We start from the raw sequence: 26,271 nt of genomic DNA, 5'->3' as shown, positions 1-26,271 counted from the left end.
ATGGCGAACGATGGGAAAGGCACGCCGTCAGAGTGAGTGTAATTTCTTCACAATGCAATACAAATACAGACAGAGCACACACACACACACACACACTCGGGCAAACGCGTGATGGCGTAGAACCATCGATGCAAGGCACAAAAGAAGAAAAAAAAAAAAAAAAAAAAACAATGGCGCCGATCAACCCCGCGTCGCAAACCGATGACGTACGGCCGGTTCATGCGTCGACATCCTCCAAGACAGCTAAGAAGTCATGCAGATCACAAGACAATACAGATGCATGCCCGAGCGGTTGGACCGCGAACGCGCGCGGTCGGGGTTTGTCCGAAAACGCCACGCGGCCGGCGTGACGAACCCCTCCCGCCGCCGAACCACGGTCGGTACTAGAAACTGTTCCTCAGAGGTCAGACCCGTGTTTCTCCTCATCGCGTCAAAGAAATATTGATACGACGAAGGCGGCGGAATCTGGACGAATCACCGGGAGATTGTTTACGTTTGGCGGTTTTACCAGACACGATCATCTCCAGGTAGTTTGAACATCATCATTGGCACGTTGCTTGTTTAAATGACCAAACTTTGCCTTTTTTTTTTTAGTTTAAAAACAAGAAATCTTTGACCGGCCCATTTCGATTTCTCCAAACCAACTCTGTCCTCAACTTAATATTACTATTACGACTGTTATTATCCGCTCGGCGTGACCCGAGGACCCGATGCTCGTGTGAACACCAACACAGCAACACCCACGCCACCCCAGTGCCCCCGCCGTGAGACACACACACGTCCCCGACATCACGTAAATGACATGAAGACACACACACACACACCAAAACAAAAAAAAAAAAGCAAAGGACCGATGTTAATTCAGTGTGACGGAGGCGGTTGACTCCGGTTGTGATATCCGGAGCTATGAGGACCGAGGGATGAGAGGCAAACGTGCAAAATATCATCAATGCATTTAGAACAATACGGCAAAAAGTAAACGTCGGCCTTTTTACGACACTTTGAATTTGTCAGCTTTTGCCTTCACACCTCTCTCTCTCATTCTCCTTCCTTTTTTTTTTTCCTCAAACCCGCTCCCTCGCTTGTTGCTCCCTCTTTACCTGCTGATTTTGGGCGCCGGGTTGGGGAGAAGGGGGCGGCGAAGAGGAGGAGAAGGGGGGTACGCCTGTTGTGTCCTCATAATAATAGGGGTATTCATGGTCATCCTGCTCCTCATCAAAGTACTGAGAGAGACGGGGAGGAGCGACAGATGTGGGAGGATGGAGGGAAAGGGAGGAAGGTGCACGGAAGCGGGAGGGAAGGGTTGCGGGGGGCCGGCGAGGACGAAAGCGGGGTACGAAAAGTGGGATAAACAATGGGGTGAAGCAGAAAGAAGGGGTGAAAATAAAACAGCAGGTTATTCCTCATTCTGCAGGCGGAATCCGTGCGTCCGAGCACGGAGCCGCCCGGCCAATGAGGAAACGGCGACAAATCGGAAAAAAGCCGATGAATAAAACCTCTGTGATTTATATTCATTCGGAAACTCGAGGTCCGGCGCGCGGCTTCGCCAAGCGCAGGCTAGCGTACTTTGGATGGATGCGGATGAAAAAACACCTGCCGCTGCAGCCGCCATATTTTAGGGGCGGGGGGTCAGGAGGACGGGGGGGTCAGGAGGTCGTGCAAGCGAAGCCTGTAATTCCTGCGATGCGCACAGACAGTCTCAGTGAGCAAAAGACGCTCCGCCTTACGCCACCTTCATGCCGAACACGGGTGAGCCTCAATTTACCCTGTTAGCGTTTACACTGTCTTTCTTTCAGTCCATGTGGAAGCAGAGAAGGACGTTGTATCATCCTCTTTCCCCCTGCCTTCCTGCGCTCGGCGGTGAAAAAAAAATGTTTAAATCGCCGGAGGTGGAGATAATGAGCGACGGCAGGGCGATGGCGCTTTGAGCGTTCACCTCGGAGAAGGCGGGAGGAAAGGGAATGGATACAAACAGCTGCTGAGAGGGATGCATGGGGGGGGGGGGGGGGGGAGCACTTTGATGACATCATCAGATGACCCGCATCGGGACTTTTATTTCGAATTTATTTGACCAAACCAGACATGAGCCGCCTTCACGGATTTGTGCTTTTTAAAGTACAGGGTGGGAGAAAGAAAAAAAACCCTACTTATTTTTTATGAAGGAAAACTGCATTAGAGAGCTTTATAATCTTAAATCCCCCTCTTTCAGATAAATGTCGCGCCGCCCTGAACCGAATTTTTCCACTGCGCCGTTCACGTCGCCGGCTTCTGCTCAGCGACGCTCGCATTTGTGCAACCGGAACCCCCGGCAGGAGCGCCGGCGAAAGATCAGAAACCGCCAAGTGTGGGATTGGTGACGGGGGCTGCTGGTACTCACGTATGTGTTGGGGTCCTGAGCTTGGGTTTTGGGCAGCGGGGAGTCACAGTCGGGGCTGTAGTGTTCACAGAAGTCATACGCAGCCTGCGGGTTGGAGGCGATCAGCAGCTGCTGAATGTCACCCTGCGGAGGAAACAGGAAGTCAGCGGACGTCCGGTATTGTTTGTCCACAGACGAGTTTCGGGAGCCTCGGAACGAAACGCAAACCGCGGGGGAATGGCGGGAACCCTCGTGGCCTCACCTGGAAGACCTCCTCGTCCAGCAGACGGGCGCCGAAGACGGTGATGCCGTTGGTGTCGATCTCGGCGTTGTTGCCGCGGGGCAGCGCGCGGGTCATCTTCTTCTTGCAGTCCAGCAGCAGCGTCACGTTCTTCTTGGAGACGGAGATGGCGACGCGGTGCCACCTGGAGCCGCGGAGACGGAGCCGCCGGGCGAATTAATGGGTAACGAAGCAGCGGGGCTGACCGAATGATGTCAGAGCGGCTTTTACACAACACACACACACACACACACACACACAACAAATCATCTCAACTAGTCGCGGGCTGGTGGTCGCTGGTTACTGACTTGCCATCGGCCAGGTTCACGCCCCTGAACAGAGGGTAGTCCTCGGGGGCCGGCTTGCCGTTCTGGTCTTCGTACAGAAAGACGGGCGAGCGTCCGAGCTCCACGCCCAGCTGCTGCACGCCCTGCTCGCTGTAGATGGACAGGAGGAAGGCCTGCAGACCGGAGTGGGCTTTCACCAGAGCCATGATGGAGAAGTTCTCAGGGAAACGACCTGCGGGACAAGACAGGAGGAACTTTCTCATCTGAGGATCGGGGAGTCGGCGGGATCTTCATCGAGTCCGACGACGCGCTCCGCCTCCCGTCTGCGCCTCTAAAACCACATAAACGCCGGCCTCTGTCTCTGGGTGTCGGAGTCGATCCCCCGGTGAATTTGTTTTGGTTTCTCTCCCGCCGCCACACACATCTGTAATTAAACCCCGCGGCGCCCGACTTCACGCCGCAGAGCTCGGTTTCAAACCGGCACAAATAGCAACCTGTGAGGATAATTGCATCTTCCCCGCACCCTGGAATTCACGGCGGTCACGAGCCGTCGACCCCGGCCTGCAAACTGAGCTCTCCTCCCTCAGCCAATTCCTCAAAACAGGTTCGTCGTTTTCGGTTTCATATTTGGATTATCGTCACGATCTTCCTACCTGAGAAGAGCTGCTTGGTGGGCGCGGAGATCTGGGCCTTCTTAGTGATGCGGTAGGCGTGGTCCGGGCTGCTGGAGCGGCGGGACGTGCAGAAACCGGGAACCTTCTTCACGCCTTCGGGGAGAGACGGGACCTGCAGGGCCTTCAGCACGTCCACCGGGTCTGAGGGCGAGACGGCGAGCTTTAGAGGGATTCACGGAAATCCTCACGGAAAACTAGATTCTCCGACGATTTTTGGTGACGAAACAAAAAAACAGCTTCACTCAGTTTTGCATGAAAATCCAGAATTGAAGGGGACGGACAGAGAAATGTGGGATTTTCAAACAGAAAATAAACCGCGGAATCTAAAGAACGTCGCTCCGGTTTCGATTTCAAACCCGATTTTGTCCATTTTCAAAATAAAAGCCGCGAAAGTGACTCGCCGCCTTTCCGAAGGGTGCGGCGTCGAGGCCCACAGAGGCAACATTCACGTGTGATATAAGAAGGGGAGCTCTGTGTCGGCGGCGAGCCGGCCGCATTCCAGGCCGCGTATAGGAAACCGTGCGCGCACAGGAAGCCGCGCACGTACAGGAGCGCTCAGTCCGATCGGACACTGGCCTCCATTCTGCTCACATCTATCGGGCAAATGAAACCGCCGGCTGTTGGCGTGATAGTGGCGAGTCAAATGAGCGTTTGTCGGCCGACGCACAAGCATTTCACAGTCTCACCTGACATGCACAAACACTCCCAAATGCTGGTATGCACGCACACACACACACACACTCTCACGCACGGTAGAACCCGTCTCACATCCTGCCTTCAATTTCACACGGCGAGGTCAGCCGCCGTGTCCCTCCAACCTCCGGGCTCATCAAAAAAATCATTCACAAAAATAAATAAAAACAGAAGTCGTCGATTGTGTGGATGCGAGGTGAATCATGACTCAGCACTTTGTTGCGAGGACGGGTTTTCTCTCCGGGCGTCAGCATGACTCAGATCTAAATGTTTAGACGCGGCGCGTTTACGTGCGTTTCGTAAAACCAGAGAGCGAATCAACCTAATTGCGCGGCCCCGCCTTCGAAAATTGCATCTGGATGGAGCTTCTGTCACGAGTCAAAGCTCACAGACGCTTTTCTTTATTTCCCTCCGTGTCGCTCTTTATAAACATTAATGACCACGTCATGGTCCACTCCTGAAGGCTAGCCAGATTAGCATTTAGCATCTTTATCTTCTTACGCTCTTCCTCCCACTTTAGTTCGCTATTTCCTGTCTTGCATTATTTTCAGGTTCGTTTCTCGCCGTTCCTTTCGAGGGGGAGTTTTCTCCATTTCATGTACGCTCATATTCAGGCAAATGTTTGCTCATCTGGGGTTATTTATGTTCTTTTCCATGTTCTTTTTTTTTTTCACTCGTAGCAATCTCGAGTGGGTTTTATTTTAAAAAAAAAAGGGAGAGATTAAAACCACGGCCAGCTGGTCACGGGCTTTTAAAAGCCTCTGGGTGACGAAGGCTCTGGCGCTGCCGCTGGTGTTTAGGTGACACCCAGTGGCGCTGGATCGGCCCACGGATGGCGGTATTTACTCACACGCCACAAATGGTGCGTTAACCTCAGCCTGCAGCGGCTGGGAAGCGAGGAGGGACGAATGCGAGGATGGAAAGAGAGAGAGAGAGAGAGAGAAAGAGATGTAATAAAAACATGTGAGGAGGAAGAGGAGGGCCTGCATGGCTTAGATTGGACGATACCAGCTAAACACAAAAACACTAACTTCCTTCCAAATCTCAGCTGGGGCCAATGACAGGGAGGATGGAGATGCAGTGTGTATGTGTGTGTGTGTGTGTGTGTGTGAGGTTTTCGGGGGCCCGTGCGGTGACAGAAGACAGTGCGGTCCTGTGATGGCAGGATGCTGGATCAGATTGCAGCTCCCGCTCCCCCAGTACAACCAGTACAATGTGGCGCTCTGTTTCCCCCTCGGCCGCCCGGCTCACATCTGCAGCCGGGGCCCTTTCCTGCCCGCAGGACCTCAGGCCCGACAAACACACACCCACAGAAATAACACACAAGGGTGGCGCGCGTGTGTGTGTGTGTGTGTGTGTGTGTGTTACACCGACCGACCGATACACCGCACGAGTTGCAAATATGAAACTGGCCAGGCAGCGCCGGCGGACCCTCTTTGCTTTCTTTCTCCTCCCCCTGTAAGCGCTCACAGATGGCCGCCGCGCTTGATGTGCACGTGGGCCGGCAGTGCACGTGACGGCGGCGCCAGGTAGGGCTCCTGACAGTTGCAGGTCGACCACGTGCACGGGGAGCGCGGACGGCCCGTGGGGTCGGTGAAGTTACCCAGGTCGGCCTCTAGGGGGCGCTAGACCTCGACAACATGAACTGCAGGTTAATTCCACTTTTAGAAATAAGAAAAATAAGAACACTATTGCCTTGGCCTTTAGTTACCAATCTAGAATTTTCTATTATTTTGATGTAGCGTGAACTTCCTTCTGATAAGAAACATTTCAATGAGCTAATTTGCTGTGGAAAAATAAGCTGATTTTAAATCATCCTCCTTAATAATATTGCATTTTAATGTCAAGTAGCCTCTCACATCATGAGTCTTTGGGACACAGAAACCCAACCGGGGTTTATAATCCTCCCTAAAAAAAATGCTAAAAAGTTTGAAATAAGTAACATATCGAAGTGATGACACACCGGCCTCCAAATTCTCATTTGTCAAGAGATTTTAAACTGAATGAGAACAAGAAAATCAAAGTATTCCTGTTCTATGTGGGGTGTTTGTGTATTTTCCACACAAGGGTTTTTAACACATCTATAACACTCGAGGGTAGGGGCGCACACACACACACACACACACACACACACACACACACACACACACACACACACACACACAGGTAATTGTCACAGTGCTGTCATAAAGGCCTCAGCCCGGTGATCACTGTTGTAGTTCCCTTCAATCGCCGCTAGATGGCGCTCGACAAGATTTAATTAACTTAAACTGAGGAGTTCTGTTGAAAAGGTCACATGTTTACGCGAACACACACTGTGTAAACAGACACACACACACATATACACTGGAGTGAGAGATAAACAATTCTAATGCCTTCAGATCAGCAAACTGGCAGCCGGTGCTAATGTTCCAACACTGAGGTTCTGTTCAAAAACATGGACAGAAAACACACACTCACACACACACACACAGATTAGACCCCATATGTACACATGCAACTCAGTGTGAATGTAAAGTTTGCACGTTTCACTTTAACTTGCAGTCGAGCCCTGCAGACTCGTCACCTCTTTGATAATTCTACAAACTTTAAACTTCACCGTTCTGTAACTTCTGTCGCTTAAACGGAGATAAACAGAAGGAACTGATCCCTCCGATGTTTACCGAAATAAATTACAGTCTCTCTGAAACTCTAACCAATACCACTGGATAAAGTAAATAGAATCTCATAATATTAAGTCTGGAAATACAAGCATTTACTGAAATTTATATTTGTATTACATTTTGTGAATGAATTCCACCCGTTAATTCTGTCTTAACTGTAAGTCAATAACTTGTCAAGGAAATAAAATGTATAGGACATTAAGGTATTAACTGATTAATCAATGAATTATTATTCTAACTTAATGATTATTTAATGATTAAAATTGTTTTATATTAAAACAGGTGCAACCCCAATATCTCCCTCAGACACACACGCACAATCCAAGTTTTGTTTAGATCCTCTCCTTGCCGTATCTGCATGAGTACCTGTGTGTATGTGTGTGTGTGTGTGTGTGTGTGTGTGCGTGGTCCTTTCCTCAAGTGTTATAGATGTGTCAAATACCAGACACACACTCCAGCTGACATGCTGACCTCTCACCTCTCACCTTTACACAACCAGCACATTGTTGGACCTGCGGCCCCAGAAGGCGCGGTGCAGATCGCCGCTCTGCAGCCACAGCCTCGCCATGAGAAGCATCTCCAGCGGACGCCACCTCCAGGTGAACCCTCTCCGACGAGCCCCCGCCGCGGCCATTCGTCAAATAAAAACCTCCGACCGCTGAAGAAACGTCACCCATACAAGAGACGGTTTCCAGGGAAACCGAACGGGACGAAAATATCGACAGAGGGGACACGACGATATTCCGAAAGGCCCCTGCGATGAGATCATATCGCGCTATTATTCCACGGCGTGCCGTTGTCGCTAGGGGCAACGGAGACGATGCTAAAGATGCTAACAGCTGGGGCGACGCCTCCATGTTGATTCCTGTGGAAAACAGGAAACAGGTAAAAATGTTTCTCTTTCAGGACTTTTTACTGCGCTGATGCCCCAGATCAGGTTGGCAGCAAGTTAGGCTATGCAGTGTGTGTGTGTGTGTGTGTGTGTGTGTCTCTGTCCAAAAAAAAAAAAAAAAAAGAAAAACCCTCACTAACCCAAGCTTACTGTTCTGTATATTTCCTGTGCATCGTGTATTTGCAAGTGTATTTGCAGTCCCTATGTCCTCTATTGTAAGTCGCTTTGGATAAAAGCGTCTGCCAAATGTAATGTAATGTAATGCAATAAAAACATCAAACTATGAAAATGATCTTATTCTGATCATAAATTCCCTTCTGCTTCTTTTTTTTTCCCCTCCCTTCTCGTGAACCGCGAGCAGCGTATACTTGAGACCGCGGCCGCGACGATCCCGCGACTTCAAATTACACTGTAAATTTCAAGCGAAAATCACATCGTGACTCATAACCAAAAGTTAAACGGGAAACTCATTCCGGAATTCCAGTTCCTCCTCGATCGGCGGGCGTCTGCCGTCCCTGCCTGCTCGCTCGGCGACCAGAACTGCAGGTTATAATTTACGGATCTTGCTCTGTAGTTACATTTTATTTATAATACCATGCGTACGCAGACAGAAAACCCATTATGTTTACCGTGGCTGTAAAAGGAATCGCCATTATTCCTAAGGAGTGGCGTGCAGCCCGCTGGCGTACGTGAACCCCGAAGTCCGGCCCTCGCCAGCGTTCTATGATCATACGGATCATAGAACGACACCTTTGCGGCGAGTTTAGATCCCGCTCAGGAAGTAGTTGAATCCTCGACAGCAGCGGCGGATGTCCGATGTCATGACGCCGATTTAAAAATAGAATTTAAGGTCAGAAACTCACAAATAAAACACGAGGGAGGGTTTGAACCCGAGTTCCTGCGAACCGCTTTGATCGGCGTGGAAAAGGATTCAAAGACGGAGGAGTTCTGGAAAATAGTTGCTTCTGATAAACTGAGGAGTCGCTCTTTCTGCAAGTCTGAACCTTCAAATCAGCAACGGAGAAATTCGTTGACAAATAAGCTGATTTGGGACGTCCCTGTTTCACTGCAGACAGCCAGCCAGTTCATTAGCTGGAATTAGTTTCATGTATCTTTTTTTAAAACGGGGTTTGGGTCGTCTGTCGCGGCAGGGCCGAAGCGAAGGCGCTTGGAATTGGACTCACTTCAGATTTCAAACATGTCTCTTGAGGAGCAAAGTGAAAAAGCGGTGATTCGTCAGAAGCGAAGAGTCTGCAGCTGCAGCCGCCATCATCTGATTTAGCCCCTAAAACAAACTCAGTAACTTCATCTCGCTGCTCTTCTAGACCTGCAAACTGTTATCAGAGCGGGCGGATCGGATTCGGGGAGTTGAACAAGTCCTTTTGCAGATCAGCTGATCTGAGAAGAAGGCGTCCAGGAATCATCATCACCATCATCATCATCATCATCATCATCATCATACCGAGCGGCACGTGACTGAGCTGAGGCTAAACTTCATCCATCCATCCATCCGTAATCCCAGCGTTTAACCGCTCTGCACCACTGCCCGGTGCCCGGAGTCCAACACACACACACACACACACAAACACACACACACGACACAATTTGATGCTAACAAATGAAATGCTGCAAAGCACAACTACAAAGTGCTAAACAGGCGCTAATCTAATCTGTAAACCCAAACTATGTGGATTAAATCAGCGTCCTCAGCTGTTTTCCGGAGAGACGACCCGTTTGATGGGAGATCCAAACTGATGCCGTCAGACGCTTCATTCCTGCAAGTAAACTAAGGGCTGCGTGGAAACAACACACAGCTTGATATTCACACACACACATGCGACAAGCAAGAAAAAAGTTAAATCCTGCTGCTGTTTCTGGTGATGATGGACCACCTGGCCAAGTCTGTTGTGGGAGAAGTGGCGGAGGTTTGATTATTAGCTTTTAAGGCATTTTAAGAAGTTTAGCTGATGAAACCACCCGCCTGCTTTTATGAGAAGACAAAACCCCCAGTCGGGTTTAAGCCTCGGGTTGCTGCGGCCCCTCGGGGGCCGGCGTTCTTGGAATTCGACTTTTTTTGCCTCGGTTTCTCCAGAAAAACAGTGGGATCCAGAGCAGCAGGTGGAGCCGTGCCGTTTGCTAACAAGTGTTTATTGCATCGGGACCCTTTAAAGGGGGCTAACATGCTCACTTCCTGTTGTATATTTTCAGTCTGGACTCCACCGGAGAAGCTTTGGGTGAGTCACGGCCCATCTACGAGAAAGATCCCCGCGCTTCTGAGAGCTTTGCTCGGACCAGACGGCCGTGAAGCGCTGGCACGACATGAAAGTGTGAGGGGAAAAATGCCGGGAAAGAAGCCTCTGGAGGCGTTTGAAGCCGGAGCTCTTTGCTCCCGGCGATTCGTGTAACGTACATTTAAGTCATTATCCACTCGGGTTTGCTGCAACTGTCTGACTTTATGAGGGAAAATAAGCGGTGGCGACGTTAAAGCGGTGCATCGCAGCTTCGCACCTTGTAGGAGAAGCGACTGTCTTTGCGGAAAGAACGCGATGTTCGTGAACGTGGAAACGAGACGGCCTCCTCCCTCCTTCACGGCCTGCGGACTCAGAATAGCGTTGGATACAGGCGGGCCTGTCATTATTCAGCTGGCTCGCTCTCCCTGCACATCTACGCCTAACAATCCACACAAACCGCCAAATCATGACCTTCCAGGCCGAGGGAGGACCTGCTCGCTTTTGTCCGCAGCTCTCATGTGGTTTCCACCCAGAGGGGGTTTTCGGTCCGTCTCCAAGACGCACTCTTGGAGACACCAAGAACAATTTTTTGCTTTTTTTTTTCCAGTTGTGCATCATTTTTTTAAGGGATAAACTGTTGATTTTTAGAGATTTTCACCAAAAAAATTAGTCTTTTTTTTTTCAAATCTCCCCATTTATTTTATTTTAATTTTACTACATTTCAATTTTAATTTCAATAAATTAATTTATTTTAATTTTTTTAAGATCTATTGTTATAAGTCTTGTCACCTTTATTTCTAATTCATCTCAAAATATTCAATTCAAAATATTCCATGTTTTTCTGCTACAGCATGAGTCTGTCTTTGGGTAACTTTATTTTTCTCCTAATTTTCAAAATATGTCGAGGGACGAATAACGAGGAATTGAAAAATAATCACCATAATTAACATTAAAAAGAGTTTTTTCCTCCATTTATTTTTATGTCACTTCACAGTTTCCTGAGAAAGGGCGCCGAAAAAGGCTGTCATCCAGCGAACACGATTTCTTTAGAATAATAAAATACTCTCACCCCCCCGTCTTCACCCCACGACCCCCCCAGGGTCCCGACCTCCGTGGTCTGAGGGACCACATCAGTCCACGCAAACAAAGTGACTTTGAGTCTGCGCTGTTTGACAAATCCAGGGCTTCAACCCGGCAACTTTGTGGGAAACAAATCTGTGCAGGAAGTCCCGAGCGATGAGAGCAAAGTCTCGTCTGAAGGAGTTTTCCTCACTTCCCGTTGCTTTGTGCACTCCTTACCTCACTTGTTACTAAGACACTTATTGTTTTATCACTGTTTACTAAGACACTTTATAGTTTCACTGAGACACTTTATAGTTTATAGTTTATTTTTATTTCTAATTCTGCCTTTCCTTTTTATTATTTATTACTGTTATATTTTCTAAAACTGGCACAACAATTTCCTTCGGGATTATTAAAGTTGTTCTTATTCTTATTCTTATTCTTTGTGAGCTGCGAAATCACGTTTGGACGGACTGTGCCCCGAGCTCTGCCTGACAGGCTCTTCTGAAGTCTCTCACAGCAAACAATTTTTTTTTTGTTGGCAAAACCGGGGATAAACAGGGCTCGGAACACCGACTCTAGGCTGCGACGTGACAAAGCAGAAACTTTGAAGTCATTTTTCCGAAAATCAGATTTCGGCGCGATGACGTATTGTTGTGACAGGAGGGTGAGGACGGCGAAAGGATGACGAGAGTAAAAGACGCAAAACAATTAGGCAGGAGCCGTGGAGCCGGCGGGCTGGGTCACGTGACCAGCGGCGGGCCGGGGGATTGGAGAAGGCGGCAGGCGTGAGCCGTCAGAGCGCTGCGGCCTCCACACACATAGAAGCCCCATTCAGCAGCGGGAGTTTTGTTTTGTTTAGCCGGAGACAGACAGAACGGCCTTTGAGGAGAAACTCCGCTTTGAAACCAGGTTAAGGAACATCCATGTCAAGAAAATATTGCCCCTCTGATTTTTCTCCTCCTTTGAACAAACTAAGCTTTCATGCCCGCCTACCCCCCCCTCCCTCTGCAGGCCCTCGGCCACCGACACCCCTCCCCTCGGTCTGCTGGAGGACAAAAAAAAAATGCAAAAAATGTGAGGACTTCCATCCCTAAGTCACATCTTTCACAGATCTTTCACGAGGTAAGAAACCTCCGCAAACACAGGAAGCACCGACATCGTCTGCTGTCTTCTCAACCCCTGATTGGTCCGTCATCTGCATAAAGACGCCACACTGGACCCGCTAACCTAAAACTTAACTAGCGTTTTTGCAGCAGATTCACATTTTCCTTCAACAACCACAGGGGTCGTTGACGAAGAGCATGAAATAAACCCAAAGGCTGCGTCCGATAATCTCGCATACGTGTGCGAAAGACGCACAGCAGCTAAATATATTTGAGATGGGCTGACGGAGACCGCCGCCTGGCGTGTCTGCGGATCTGGAGGTGTTCTGGGGACCCCTAGCGGTGGCGGTGGGAGGGACGAGCCCCCCCCCCGGGGGTCCCACGCCGCCATTGCTCCTGCGCAGAGGGGAAGCGAGGTGATGCACAGAGGGGCGCATTCATGTAAACGCACCATATACGTTTCCACACCGCGGATTCAGCAAACACACACACAGATGGACACACTGTACGCTTTCAGTCCCGAACCCCTGCAAAGGTGGGCGCGCCAATAATAACTCATTCATGAAAAGCAAAAAACGGCCCCGGGGCCAAAGAATACAGTCTGAGGTGGAACCTGCAGCAGCGGCCCCTGTTGGCGACCCCCCTTCCAACCCCAGGCCAGCGCGGACCACCTCTGCTCAGGAACTTTTTTAACATTTAAAAGTTTGTAAACGCCTGTACTGCTCGTTTTTTTTTCTCAGACAACCTCCGGTTCAATGTTTCCCCGCAAAAAGACGATTTATTTCTCTGTCGCGCATCGAATTCATGTCATAAGGATGCGGTAATTGAACCCGCAGCGACTAGTGGCCGGTGGTGGAACTGCAGGCGGGCGCACCGTTGCGCACAGCAAAGGGGCTTGAAGAATACGGATATTCATTTAAATTCATGAAAAATAATTATTATTGATACCCAATAATAGTAACAATTAATATTATCGCGATAAGGACTGAATACATCCGGGTTCTCCGGGATCTGGATGGATGCGCGGGTTGAGCTGGTGATCCCGCATCTTCTGGGTCGGGCCAAAGAGTGACATCTCACACAGGAGAGGAGGAGTGGGATGTTCTCACGCAACATCTCAGGAAGAGACCGAAGCACCGTGATACCCCGTGGCGCCACGCACGCTTTCCTTCACGCACACAGAGCGCGAGGAAACCACGCAAAGAGCTACTATTCGGGAGCGGTGACACCTGTCAGCATGCGGGAAACTGAGTCCGCACGCACGCACACACACGCGCGCGCGCACACGCACGCACACACATACATACACACACACACACACACACACACACACACACACACACACACACACGAACACACACACACACTCGTTCCTTACAATTCAATTATGCATCCAAGTCTTGTCAGGCGCGCAATGTCCATTATCGGACAATAACCGAGACTTCTGCATGCCCACGAATGAGAAAAGTTAAGATGGATTCCGACGTTGTAGCATTTCCACTCGCGGAAGAGCCCACGCATGAGAAGCCCGTCGGAGACACGATTTCATGCACTGTCTTATTATTTTTTCATATTTCCGGCCACCAAAGTTGCGTCGGGATGGGCCGCACATCCGACCGCCAACGCGACAGATGGACGAGAACACGCGTGGACGTGGATGCGACACGTTGTGATTAGCACAGAACAATAAAGAATATATAGATATATAGATCTATATATATAGATCTATATATATATATATAAATAGATAGAGTTATTACAAGGCAGAGGCGCTCCGCTGAAGCGCGGATCCGCTGCGCACTTTACGCACGGTGCGCCCGGGTGTCCACGACTGGAAAAAAAACACGCGGCGTGGATCAGAGTCACCGCAGGACGGGAGAAAGAGGAGATGGAGGAAATCTGTCTCACCTGCCCGGGCCACGGTCGTCTGGCACACGGCGAGCACCGCGACCAGCAGGGCGAGGGACGCGGGGTCAGCGCGCCACGGTCGCCGCCTCCTCCGGAACGGACAAGCTCCAATATCCATTGTGTCGCCGCGGCTCACCGGGTTGCGTGGGGAGCTGTGGACGTGGGACGTGTGGGGGGTGGGGGGGTTATCCTCTCACAGAGAGCCGACCGACACACACACACACACACACACACACACACTCCAAAAAGAAGAAGAAAAAAAAAATCACGCCTCTGGAGAGTCTCGACGGCTCTCCCGCTTCCAGAGGCCACGCGTCCCCGTGTCCGCGGCGCGACAGAAACACGCAGAGGGGAACAAACCCCGCGGCTCCGCGGAGGAAAAGGTGACCGGAGCGACGGAGCAGCGGAGGGAGAGACCTGGAGGCGCTCTCTCTCTCTCTCTCTCTCTCTCTCTCTCTCTCCCTCTTACTCCCTCTCTTTCTCTCTCTCTTCCACTTCTCCCCGGCTTTACTTTCTCCCACGGGCGGCGCGTGTACGCGCGTGTGTGTGTGTGTGTGCGTGTGTGTGTGAGAGAGAGAGTGAATGAGGAGGAGAGAGAGGAGGAGGGAAGAAGGATAGAGGGAGGGGAGGGAGGAGGGCGAGTGGGCGTGCGTAATTGCGCAAACAAACGTGCGTCTTGTTTTAGCTTAGCATTTAGCAAAGACAAAAGCGCCCCCCCCGCTCCTGCACGCGCCTCCCCCTCCCGTCCAGGTGGGGACCGCGAGCGCCGCCCCGGCCAATCGGGAGCCGGTCCGCGCCGATGGCCACGCCCACTCGTCTCTCGGCGCCTGATTGGCTGGAGTCTCGTCCCACGCGGCTGTGTTTTGCAACTTCAGCGCAGGTGTCATGCTGCCCTCCTGAGATCGATCCAGAGGCACCACAACAACCGATCGACTGGTGATCGACTATTGATCTCCATCTGAATGGATCCCAATTGGACTGTGAGATAAATTAAAACGTTTTTTAAAGGCACTTTTACAAAGTAAAAGTATTATAAGATTCAACGTGTTCACTGTACATTCGACAATAAACATTTGAATCTTAGTTCACTGACTGATTTCTTTGTGCAAACTGTAATTACACGTTGACTATTGATCATTTTAAATAAAGTCAGTTTTTTAAAATTAATTTCTAGTAAAAAAAAACAAAAAACAAACACTTGTGATTTCCTTCTAACATTGGTCAGGCAGCTTTTTTAAAAGCTCACAGTTGAATAAACGACTCTGTGACGGTGGAAGAGAAGGTTCACGGTGGAAGCAGGAGGTTCCTGGTGGAGCTCCGAGCCTCCACCCCTGGTCCCTCTCATCGCCACGGTTACTCAAAAGTCTCCTCATCCACCCCAATGGGTTTTTGAGTAATTTCTTTACTACCTCGTGACCCGTAGCTTTCCTAGGGGCCCCCGGGGCCCCACTCCCTTCCACATTTCTGACGGGACAAGTTTGTATATTCTCACGACTGACCTCCTCCGAATGCTCCCGGAAGACACCGCTGGAAGACGTTACCGTCGGCGACGGTGGGGGAGCCGTCGGGGAGAAGATGCCGGATCACAACCTGACAAAACAGGAATCACAGCTGAAAGCCTCGGCTGAAAATATATTTAACTTTCAGAAAAGAATCAAATGTGTGATTAAAGAAACCCCAGGGTGAACAGCTGTTTAAAGACAGGATGTATTGATTTGGAATCGGTCACACACACCGAATGCTTCCATGATGTAAATATCTTCACACTTTGAACACCTAAGTCAACCCTCAGAGTGTGTTTGGGTCATTTTGAGTTTCCTGACCATAATACCTGCAAGGCGTGCACGTGTTGGTTGGTGGCAGGTGCTGGACTTGGGGGTTCCCCTTGAACCCCGGCAGCTAGCGGCCCTTCTTCTCCATCACATCTCCATTAATGCACATTTATGGGATTAGCCAAGCATTGAACTTTTGTTGAGGGCTTTGTTTATCATGAAGATGGAAAGTCGGCCATTTTTCGGACCTGATTGGCAGCGTCGACGTGAAGAACCCATGAGGAGAACCTCAAATCGATAGTTCTAAAGTGGGAAGCGGGACAATATGGCGGCGTGGGGACTCGGGACGCTCAGCACGGCGCCCTGGAAGGCGGCCGAAGCCCAGCAGGCCTCTGGGCTTCACGACGATACTATTTTCTTTCTTTTTTTTTACATTTCGGGAGGGAGCTGCTTCGTTGGACGCCCGACTCCGATGTCTATTTTTTCCTCTTCTTCCCCGCAGAATACATTTATAGGATTCGGCTGAATTCCATAGGTGGAGAAAAGGGACAGGCTGTGGTCCCACACGGCGCTGCCGGGTCGCTTCGGCGGCGACCTATCGGCGCTGAGAGGCCCAACTTTCAAGGAGCAGCTGGCGTGTGATCATTTCGGCCGCCGCCGCCAGTAATCACATGGAGAAAAGGTTCCTCCGCCTATAAATTAGGACGTGCAGACCAGAGAGGGAACATGGAGTCTAATATACTCAGACCGACTTAAAGGAAAACGTGAAGGTTTCGGCTGAGGTTCCAACCGCGCCGGACAGTAAAACATACATTTGCCCCAAATTCACATTATCTATTTGTAAATCCAAATTTTAAGAAATTTCCCATTTCAGCCTTTTAGTTGTTTTTTTTCTCACTAGTTTCTTATTCTTTTTTTCGTTATTTCTTGTGAGGTCTGACATTTCGTGCTGGCTTAAGTTCATTTCTTCTAGATTGCTACTATTATTAGAAAATATATATACATATATTTTTTCAACCAGTTTCTGGTTAAATTCTTGCAGAATTAAAGCCAATTCATGAATGAGTTCATTTTTAGAAATTTCACAAGGACTTTTTGCACTTTCACACAAATCATCTGAAAAGGAAGGAGTTATTAAAAACAAAGTCTTTGCAGTTAATTGTGCTTCCATTTGTTCTAATTCCATGTTCTATTTTGTTATTCCTTGTTATTGTCACTCCATGCTCACCCTGATTTTCCAACTTTGCCCTTTTTTTCTTTTTCTTTAATTGTTTTTTTTTCTATCCTTGCTGCTGCTGTCACTTTTTTGTCTCCTCTACTGTATATTAATATCCATATTCACGCCTCTTCTATGTTATATTTCTATTCGTATTATTGATATGGTTACTGTCGCAGTGACAATGAATTTCCCCCCCTGGCTATAAATAAAGTACTATCTTATCTTATCTTATTTTCCTATTCATTTATTCTCCATGGCACTTATTCTGCAGTCAGGTTCACCCTCTCGTTTGCACATCTGGACGACGTAACGTCTCCCACGAAGCTCCAGCACGCGTTTGGACGGTGGGAGGAACCCTGAGGAAGCCCACGCAGACACAGGAGATCACGGAGACCCCACGCAGAAAGATCCCCTTCTTGCTGCGCGTCGAACAAAATCCCTGCGATGGTTTTGAGCCGGCGAGGGCTTTCCAGGTGAGCTGCTCGCTGAGCACCGGGGGGGAGCAGAAAGTGCGGAGTGTAAAAGAGGATGTGTGTGTGTGTGTGTGTGTGTGTGTGTGCGGAATCAGAAAAAATACACTAGTATGAGTGTTCATCTATTTTTTTTTGCGCACCCCAGTGCTCGGTGGACAAATTACGACCAAAGTCCACACCTGGTGTCCAGGTCAGCGGCCCCTCACACACACCTCCTCCGTGCAAAGTGTGTATTTACAGCAGCGCGGCTCGGTTTAACTTGGCGACCAAAAGCCGCATCCCATCACGATTCTGCTCCACTGGCATATAAAATGCGAGCAGTCGCCTATAAAAAGCCTCCTGCCCATTGTGCCACTCTGCCCACACCGTCCACGGAGGAGATGCACATTCCACACACACACACACACACACACACACATATGTGTGTTAGCGTGTCCACACCAGCGGGTGCTTCCAGCCACGTTTGAATTAATAAAGCATCTATTACCGCCAGGCAGTAATTGCAGAGCCAGGAGGAGAAGGTGAAGCCTCCTCAGATAGGGCCACCCACCGAACACACTCGCAGGAATCCCCCCCCCCCTCCTCCCCTCCACGCGCCCGACGGCTCTCCAGCTGACGCGTCCGGCCGCCGCCGTGGAAACATCTGGGTCACGGCGCGGGAGGAGAGAACCGGGCCGTCCCGACACGGACTCGGCAAGTGCATGTGGGAAGCTCTCCCAGCGAGCTATTTCCAAAAGCAGAAGCTTGTAATTACAATAAAGCGAGGCCATATTATGCTGCCGACTTCCTTCGGAGGTCTGTATTTTACTGGGCAGGGCCGCAAACACACACACACACCCTGCTGGCCGCAAACGCACCGAAATAGATCAGAGCGGGTGGGGAGGAGGAGGGGGGGGGGACGGAGAAAGGCGAACGTGCTCGACGCTCACGGTGGGGTCAGGGAGTGTGTACGCACACACACACACACACATGCATGTGCATGCAAGCGCGTGAAAGAGGCAGCAGGTAGAGGAAGGGAACGCAGACGGAGAACGGGTCGGTCATTTTGCATCTGGACACTGAACACACCCTGCAAACCACATACCTCGAAATAGGCGGGGTGTGTGTGTGTGGGGGGGGGGGCATACCAGCTAAGGTACACATAAGTGTGTATTCTGTGTGGAGTGAGTGTTCACTGGGGAGGAGAGGGAATGTGAGTGTGTGTGTGTTGAGACAGCGATTTTTTCTTTTTTTTTTTACAAACCAGTCATTTGATATGTCTTATTTTAAAGGCAGTATGTATGTGTGTGAAGGTGTGTGTGTGTGTGTGTGTCATTGTCAGCACATCTTCTGTCTCCTTGCCTTTCAACGCTCGGCAATTTTTTTTTTTTTTCCAGCGCGGCCTCTTTAGTGTGTGACATTAAAAATAGCCAAAGTCCACCGATTTGCTCAATTTGGCACAATTGCCGACTGTTATCCGTCATTCGAGCAGCCGGGGAAAATAACAGGCTAATAAAAGCCCTTCCACGCGCAGCTGCAGGAGGAACCTGATTAAAAAATAAATAAAAATTAAAAAAAAAACTTTTGTGTTTTTTAGCAATGCGCTCAAAGAATAATTCAAAAAATAAAATGGCGGGAAAATAACCATCAGGAGTGTGTATCCGGGCGGACTCTTCCTCCCCGGCGTTCACTCAGTAACTGCTGTGTAAACACGGCGGGCCTCACACACCTGGGTGTGTAAAAGCAGCCCAGAAGATCCAAACCCAACCAGCGACCAAACACCTCGAATCTCAACAAGCGTCTCATTCCCTTTTTCGCACAACGGGCCAGAGATGGAGGAGGGCGATATTCACGCCGGTACGAGGCCCGGCGGCGGCGGCGGCGGCGGCGGCCCGTGGAAAGGTACAGGCAGGAAAAATCACAGGAATGAATAGAGAGGGTGTCGGGGTGAGGGGGTGGAGGAGGGCGGGGGGGCACAGGCATGCAGGGGGAATGAATGGGCGCCATTGATGAGGAGGGAGGGAGCGAATGGAGGTAAAGGGGAGGGAGAAAGAAGAGAGAGTGGATCAAAAGGTATTTACACATGGAGGAAAAAAATGAGCTGGGATGGATGGAGGGACAAGACTTTAACTGACCTACTGACTAAAACACTGGGTGGGACCCTGGAGACTTTGACACGGCAGTCTGTCTCCTCCAAAGCGCGAGTTTATTGGTTTTTTTTTCCCCGCCGGTGATGTCACCAGGAGCGCCGTGGAAACGTGGCCTCAGACGGAAGGCCGGGACTCCCGGCCAATCGGAGCGCGGCTCCTGCGAGTCCAGAGGAAGTGAAATATTTGGAGACAAAGGAAACAGGGTTTTAGTTCTTCGCTTCAAATATCTGAAAAACAAACCTGATGACTTCCTTGACGGCGTGACGACACACCTTAGCAACGGCATGCGGGACGCCGCGCGGCCTCCGTGCGTCTGCGGCGACCAGCGCCACCTGGTGGTCAGCAGGGGAACTGCAGCTTCACACTGACGGCCTCCTCTTTACGCGATCGTTCGGAAATGAATCCAATCGTTATAGGACATTTTGTACTGTCTCACACACACACACACACACACACACACGGCCTCCTGATCGTCGCCTCCTCTGGACGCTGCTGGAAATGCAGGGCGGTTTTCGGGCGACGTCGGACAGAAAACGCCAGCAGGACTTCTTGACGTCCACCACGGCGGAGGGCCTTCAGGACGGCGGCCTGAGGGTTCTTCAAGCCGCCGCATCTGGGAGCAAAACACAACCACATGGAGAGGCTTCTGTTTCACAGCACCCTGTTTTTAAACTTCTACCTCAGCTTCACCCATGACATCAATAATTGTGTCCCACTTGATCCTCCAAACCTTCTGCCAACATCTGACAGAGCTCTTTCACAAAGAACCCACAGCAGCTTGAAGGTCTGCAGAAGCTCCTGACTTTGTCAGGATTAGCAGCGATAGATGCATCGCAGGGCCTTCTGCGCTGATCGAGCAGCTTCTGGGTCGAAGCGTTCAAGAAGAACAACTGGTCAGAAGAACCAGCAGGTCCCAGGAGACCTTCTTCACACTCGACGGCGGGCGTCCGTGAAAGGAGCCGAGCGAGTGAAGGAGGAGGACGCCGGCGTTTACGTCCACCTGGTAGGAACATCTGAGGTCCTGCACCTTGAGGTGCACGGAAGGATGTTTGTGTTTCGTTCTGGACACGCGACCGCCATCGGGTCACATGATCACTGTCGGGTCTGAACCAGGACGAGGACCGTCCTCCGGGAAAGGAAGCCACGCCGCTTTTGCCGCCATTGGCGGGATGATAGTTAGAATATTCAACCGTGATTGGACCTCTTTGCTTATTTGAATCCATGAGCACAAATTTCCGGTCGTCATCTGTGATTTCTCTTTCTCTTTCAAACCTCCGCTAACAGTCGGCGAATGAAAAACCCCCCAGATGATGTGAGCGTGACGTCCCTCTGAGGTGAAGCCGCTCCGGATCGGACCCGCGGACCAGCCCGGCGAGGGAAAGCTGCCCGCTGACAGAGGGACTCCTCAGCCGGCCGTAAGGAATGCACCGGGTGGGGGGGAATGTACCACCGGGGTGTTGAGGAAGGGGGTGGGGAGGCGGCGGAGGAAACACGGGGGGGCGGGAACAGAAGGGCCTTTTGTGAGACAGGAAGCCGCCGGGGCCCGGGCCCTCGCTCGGGGTCCGGCCGGGCGGCGAGGGGAAAACCTGGGCGAGAAAACCCGACGGGGCGGAGCGAGACCACGGAAGGAAACACCCGGGAGGAGGAGGAGGAGCTGAGAGCTGGACAGGACACGACCTCTGACCCCAAACCACCATCGGCGGTGTCACAATTGGCTCCAAATGAGACAAATAAAATTGTTATATTTATTTATTTTGTCTGGATAAAATCCATCCATCACCCGCTAATCCCGCGGGGACGCCGCAGCCAATCCGACGAGAGGCGGGTTCACCCTGGACCGCTCAGCAGCCAATCACAGGGTCACTTACAGACGTAAACAACCATTCGCTATCATTCACACATCTGGGCAATTCTTTCAAGTTTTTCCAACCGACCTCCGTGGGAGGAACCCGGAGAACCTGAGGAGCCCCTCGCAGACGTGGTGGGGTTCCTCTGGGAACATGGAGACTCCACACGGAAAGGCCACCCAAATCAGAACAGGGTCTGTCTGGGATTAAAAAAAATATAATATCAACTAAATAAATGAATAAGGGATTGAACTGTGGGGTTGATTATTGAAACCGTTTTTATTGCCTTTTGGACTCTGGTGATGAGTGTTATGACTGCGCCGTTCCCTCTCGCTGGACACGGCGTTCGCCAGAGGAGATTTGGAGGACGTCCGCTCGTCGCCGCCAAGGCCGTGTTTGTTTGGAGGCTCCTGATTGGACGGAGGTTGGACTCCAACGCTTTGAAGACAAAGACATCAGGACGCAGGCGAGCAGCGGAGGAAGTCCAGCTGATTAGACTTGGAGGAGAGCGAGCGGAGCAGACGGATGGAGGCGAGGAGGAGAAACATGGCGTGTGGGTGTGTGTGTGTGTGTGTGGGTGTGTGTGTGAGAGAGAGAGCGAGCGTGAGACGCTAATGACAAAAAAAAGGAAAAGCAAAACAAGAGAGGATCATTTTCAAAACAAGAGGACAAATGTAAAGACCTGCCTGAACACAAACACACACACACAAACACACACACACACTGACACACACACAGAGGTGGGTTAATGAGGTCGGGAAACTGGGAAATGAAAACAACCGGCGCCATGGCGGTCGCCCCCGTTAGCCAAAGGCCAGCTAAGTGCAACTTAGCAGCAAAGTCCGCAGCTCGCAGCGCGGCAACAGACGAGCGACAAAGGAAAAAACAAACAAACAAGAAGAAGAAAAGCTCTCCCTCCTCCATCTCCTCCTCCATCTCCTCCTCCATCTCCTCCTCCGCCCCGGCCTTTTCCGGCCCACTGACACATTTCACCCTCGCTCTGGATCTCCTTGATCCTCCCACAAACAAGCCTCACGTCTCCATGAGCAGCTTTAGAAACCCTCAAGAACGACAGGAAGAAGAAGGTGAGTGTTTGGAGGGGCTTCGGGTCGGCTCAGGTGTTCAGACCTTCTCAGGCACTCCGAAGGTCCCGGACGTGGACTCGGTCCACGCCAGCTGTCAGCTTAACTTGGACCGATCATCTGTCAATCAACAAACGTTCTCCCTCACACCCAGAGTCCTCCATGGACCTGCACCCTCTGTGGAGAACCCACACACAACCCTATCCACCTCCATAAGATGGGACGTCAGTTCTCCACAAAATAAAGTGGAACCCATTTCATGCACACACTCACACACACACACACATACACATACACACACACTCCTGCCAGCAAGTGCAGGTTGACATGTAATCAGATCAATATCTGCACCAAAGGTCTGATCAGACCTTCATATTTAGTCCAAATGGAGGTGGAGGATGTATAAGGCTGAATTTTTGTTTTCGATTTACCAACTAACTAACTAAGTCAACGTTTCAACATTTCAGGTTTTGTTTTTAGGATTTTTAACATTAAAGTAATTTTACTTTTAATTAAAATTAAATAACATTGTTTTTTTTTTTTTCTGTTAAAGCTGGCTGGTGTTTGAGCAAAGAAAACGAAACTGGTGGTTGAGGGTTCTGAACAGGGTGTCTCTCACACACACACACACACACACACACACATATATACACACACACTGCTGCGTCCAGGTCTCGGGAATATGAAATGTCCCTTGTTTTTTTTTCGTCTGAAAGTATGATGGTATTTTTATCTGCTGATTGGAAGAAAAGGGCACAGAATGTCCACAGATGTTGAATTATATCCTTTTTTTTCCCTGTGGGATGGATTCTCAGTGTCAGACGCTTTTAGCCGTCCAAAGCAGCCGCTCCACATTTGTCCCGCCAGCATGTCATTACACTAAAAGAACACGAGGCAAACTTGCTGACCGGTAATTTGCCCTTTTTTTTTTTTCCCTTCTGAATGCCGTCCAGTCCCGTCGGCCTGCCGAATGCTAGCGGCGAGCTACGCTAACGGGGACGGGGGTTTGCCTGACGTCGACACACTCGGTGGAAATGAGACGTCCGCATTTGTTCGAAAACTCTAAAAACTGGCCTTCGGATGAGAGATGATTAAGTTTCCCACGAGTCTTTTCTGAAATTTTTTCTTGACACTCTGCAGACGGTGGACTCAAAAGTAAAACAGTCACTTTGAATGCACAGTTGCTTTTTTATGTCTTTTTTTTTTAACAGGACCAAATTGTGTATGTTTGCCTCTGCAGGCGGAGCAGCTGCTGCTGTTCCCTTATCACTTGGGATGTTTTAACTTTAGTCTGTTGCACAACTGTGAAACGTCATCATTTCTTGCTCCTAAAACCGTGTTAAAATACCAAAAAGCAAAAGTCACTTGCAGGTTAAATCGGAGAAACTCTTCCTTTCAGTTATCAAGCGTGAAAAAATATTTGAAATATCAAGAAAATAACAGGAAAAGCAAAGCGTTCATTTTCACCGCCTGCAAGGCGACATTCATGATCGAGGATAAAGGTGTCTTTCTGCACGGAGGAGCGGAGAAAGGAGACGGGAGGAGTTAAAGCCAGGCCAGAGAGGAGGTCTGAGGAGGATGGAGGGAGGGAGATGGTGAGATGCTGAGGGTCCAGAGGGAGGTCACAAACACCAACCGTTCTCCAGACAACAGGAGAACCACAAGCCGAGCGGCGGGTCGAGGAGCATAAACGTCTCCAGATGGCCCCGGACCACATGAGGGCATCTTCACCGAGGTCGCGTTGCGTCAGTTTGCCTGAATTACGCGATTTACAATTTGAATCACTGCAGAGCCCTGGCCTCCAAATAAAGCACTTGCCCTCAAATATATCCTGACACACGGTCCCCTTTTTTTTTACTTTTTGCGCTCACGGGAAGCAAACGCAGTGAATGATACCGATCATAAGGTGAAATGGACACTAAATCCAAACAAATTGCATTCGGAGACACTCGGCAACGACTTTGCACGACGATGACGACGAGGATTTGGCGGCCTCTAGAGGTCGCAGACATCGAGACAATGACCCAACTCGCCGGGCGGTGAACCCATTCTTGTGGGGAACTTACTGTCTGACACCCAGAGCTGAGAGGTGACGAGGTCTTTTTACACACACACACACACACACACACACACAGCTGCTCACACTGCCTCATCCCCGCGGAACAGAGCTCTCATTGTGTGAGCGCCCTCTGGTGGCGGCGACTGGAACTGCAGAAACAAATTCCACGGAGGCGGTTGAAGGCGAAAAGGTTTATGGCTATTTTTCCTTTTTTCCACCTCTTTCAAGTGTAATCACCGCCATCTAATCCACATTTTTAAAAGCCTGTTCCGTCTTAAATCAGCCTTTTCCACTTTAAAATAATTATTTCAGTCAAGTGAGTCTTATAGCTGCAACTAGATGAATAAGATGACCATTTTTAAAATACATACTTCTAAAGTTATTCTAAAAGCGGCTGACCAAAGGCACATTTTACCATAAAAGTTGTACAAAAAAAGGACAGCGATAACATTGCCATGCACAACGTGAAACCCTGAACCCACCCAGGTGTCCCTTTGACGCAGACAAAACGCCAAGTTTGGAAATCTGTTAAATGACAAACGAGGAAAACAATATCTAACTAATAAAAAAAAAGGACGCAGTGATTTGTGCGTTGACTTTCTCCCGTCTCGGTCAGCAAGTTTTGCTGGATTGAGGTAAAGATATAAACGAGAATTAAAGCAACCCCAGAAGTTCGAGCGTTGAACCGCGGCAGGACGTGACGATGAAGTACAACAGCGCCAACACTCTCGGGTTCGAACGCGAAGAACGCCGGAGTTTACAGAGCCGAGGTCCAGCTCGGGTCTGCGTCCGGGGAGGAGACATGGATCACGCCCAGCTTCCAAATGTACCTAGAACTTACAGACATTCTCCAACTGGATGAGGTGCTGGAACTGGGAGGAGGAGGGAGGGGGAAGCGGTAACGCAGGAGACCACGCTCGCTGAGACGTCGGGAGGGCAAGAGACAGGCGCCCTCTAGTGGACGGAGGAGGTAGTGCGGCCTCAGCGGCGACCCGGGGCCCTGGGATCCTGCTGGACTGAGGGGCCGAGGGGCCGAGGGGCCGGAACGCTCCATTCCACCGACTGCGCGGGGAGGGGTTTTTCATTTTCATCAAGTTTGTTTTTGTTTTTTTTTTCCCCCCCCTCATGTTGCGCTGATTTACAGCAAAAATATACTGCTCAAAAAAAATAAAGGGAACACTTGAACAACACAGTGTAACTCCAAGTCCATCACACTTGTGTGAAATCATAGTGTCCACTCAGGAAGCAACACAGATTCATTTTGACTTGTTTTAAGGACATTACATCAAAGTTGGATCAGCCTGGGGTTTGTTTTTACACTTTAATTTTGAGTGTGATTCCTAATCCAGACCTCCATGGGTTGATACAATTGATTTCCATCGATCATTTTTGTGTGATTTTGTTGTCAGCACATTCAACTGTGTAAAGAGCAAAGTATTTCATAAGAATATTTCATTCATTTAGATCTAGGATGTGTTTTTTAAGTGTTCCCTTTATTTTTTTGAGCAGTGTATTTTAAAAGGTATAGAATATAGATA

General features: G+C 49.9%; 1 protein-coding gene across 5 annotated transcripts in view; it reads right to left on the bottom strand.

Moving 5' to 3' along the window:
• Window positions 1-14,651, bottom strand: part of col11a2 (collagen, type XI, alpha 2) — a 38,524-nt gene extending 23,873 nt beyond the window's left edge. For all 5 annotated transcript variants that reach the window (XM_086171676.1, XM_086171677.1, XM_086171678.1 and 2 more), the window contains exons 1-5: window positions 14,153-14,651; window positions 3,577-3,738; window positions 2,945-3,155; window positions 2,619-2,781; window positions 2,378-2,500 (exon numbers count right to left, since the gene is read on the bottom strand). In XM_086171676.1, the coding sequence (XP_086027802.1) occupies window positions 2,378-2,500; window positions 2,619-2,781; window positions 2,945-3,155; window positions 3,577-3,738; window positions 14,153-14,270 (777 nt within the window). In that variant the 5' untranslated portion in view covers window positions 14,271-14,651. The remainder of the gene's footprint in view (window positions 1-2,377; window positions 2,501-2,618; window positions 2,782-2,944; window positions 3,156-3,576; window positions 3,739-14,152) is intronic.
• Between the last annotated feature and the right edge of the window lie 11,620 nt (window positions 14,652-26,271).

The sequence above is a fragment of the Fistularia commersonii genome, chromosome 24, assembly GCF_037954325.1.
Source record: "Fistularia commersonii isolate RoL2024-O1a breed Wild chromosome 24, RoL_Fcom_v1.0, whole genome shotgun sequence".
Taxonomy (NCBI): domain Eukaryota; kingdom Metazoa; phylum Chordata; class Actinopteri; order Syngnathiformes; family Fistulariidae; genus Fistularia; species Fistularia commersonii.
Note: the sequence above shows the minus strand (reverse complement) of the source record. Positions and strands in the feature narration are given on the sequence as shown.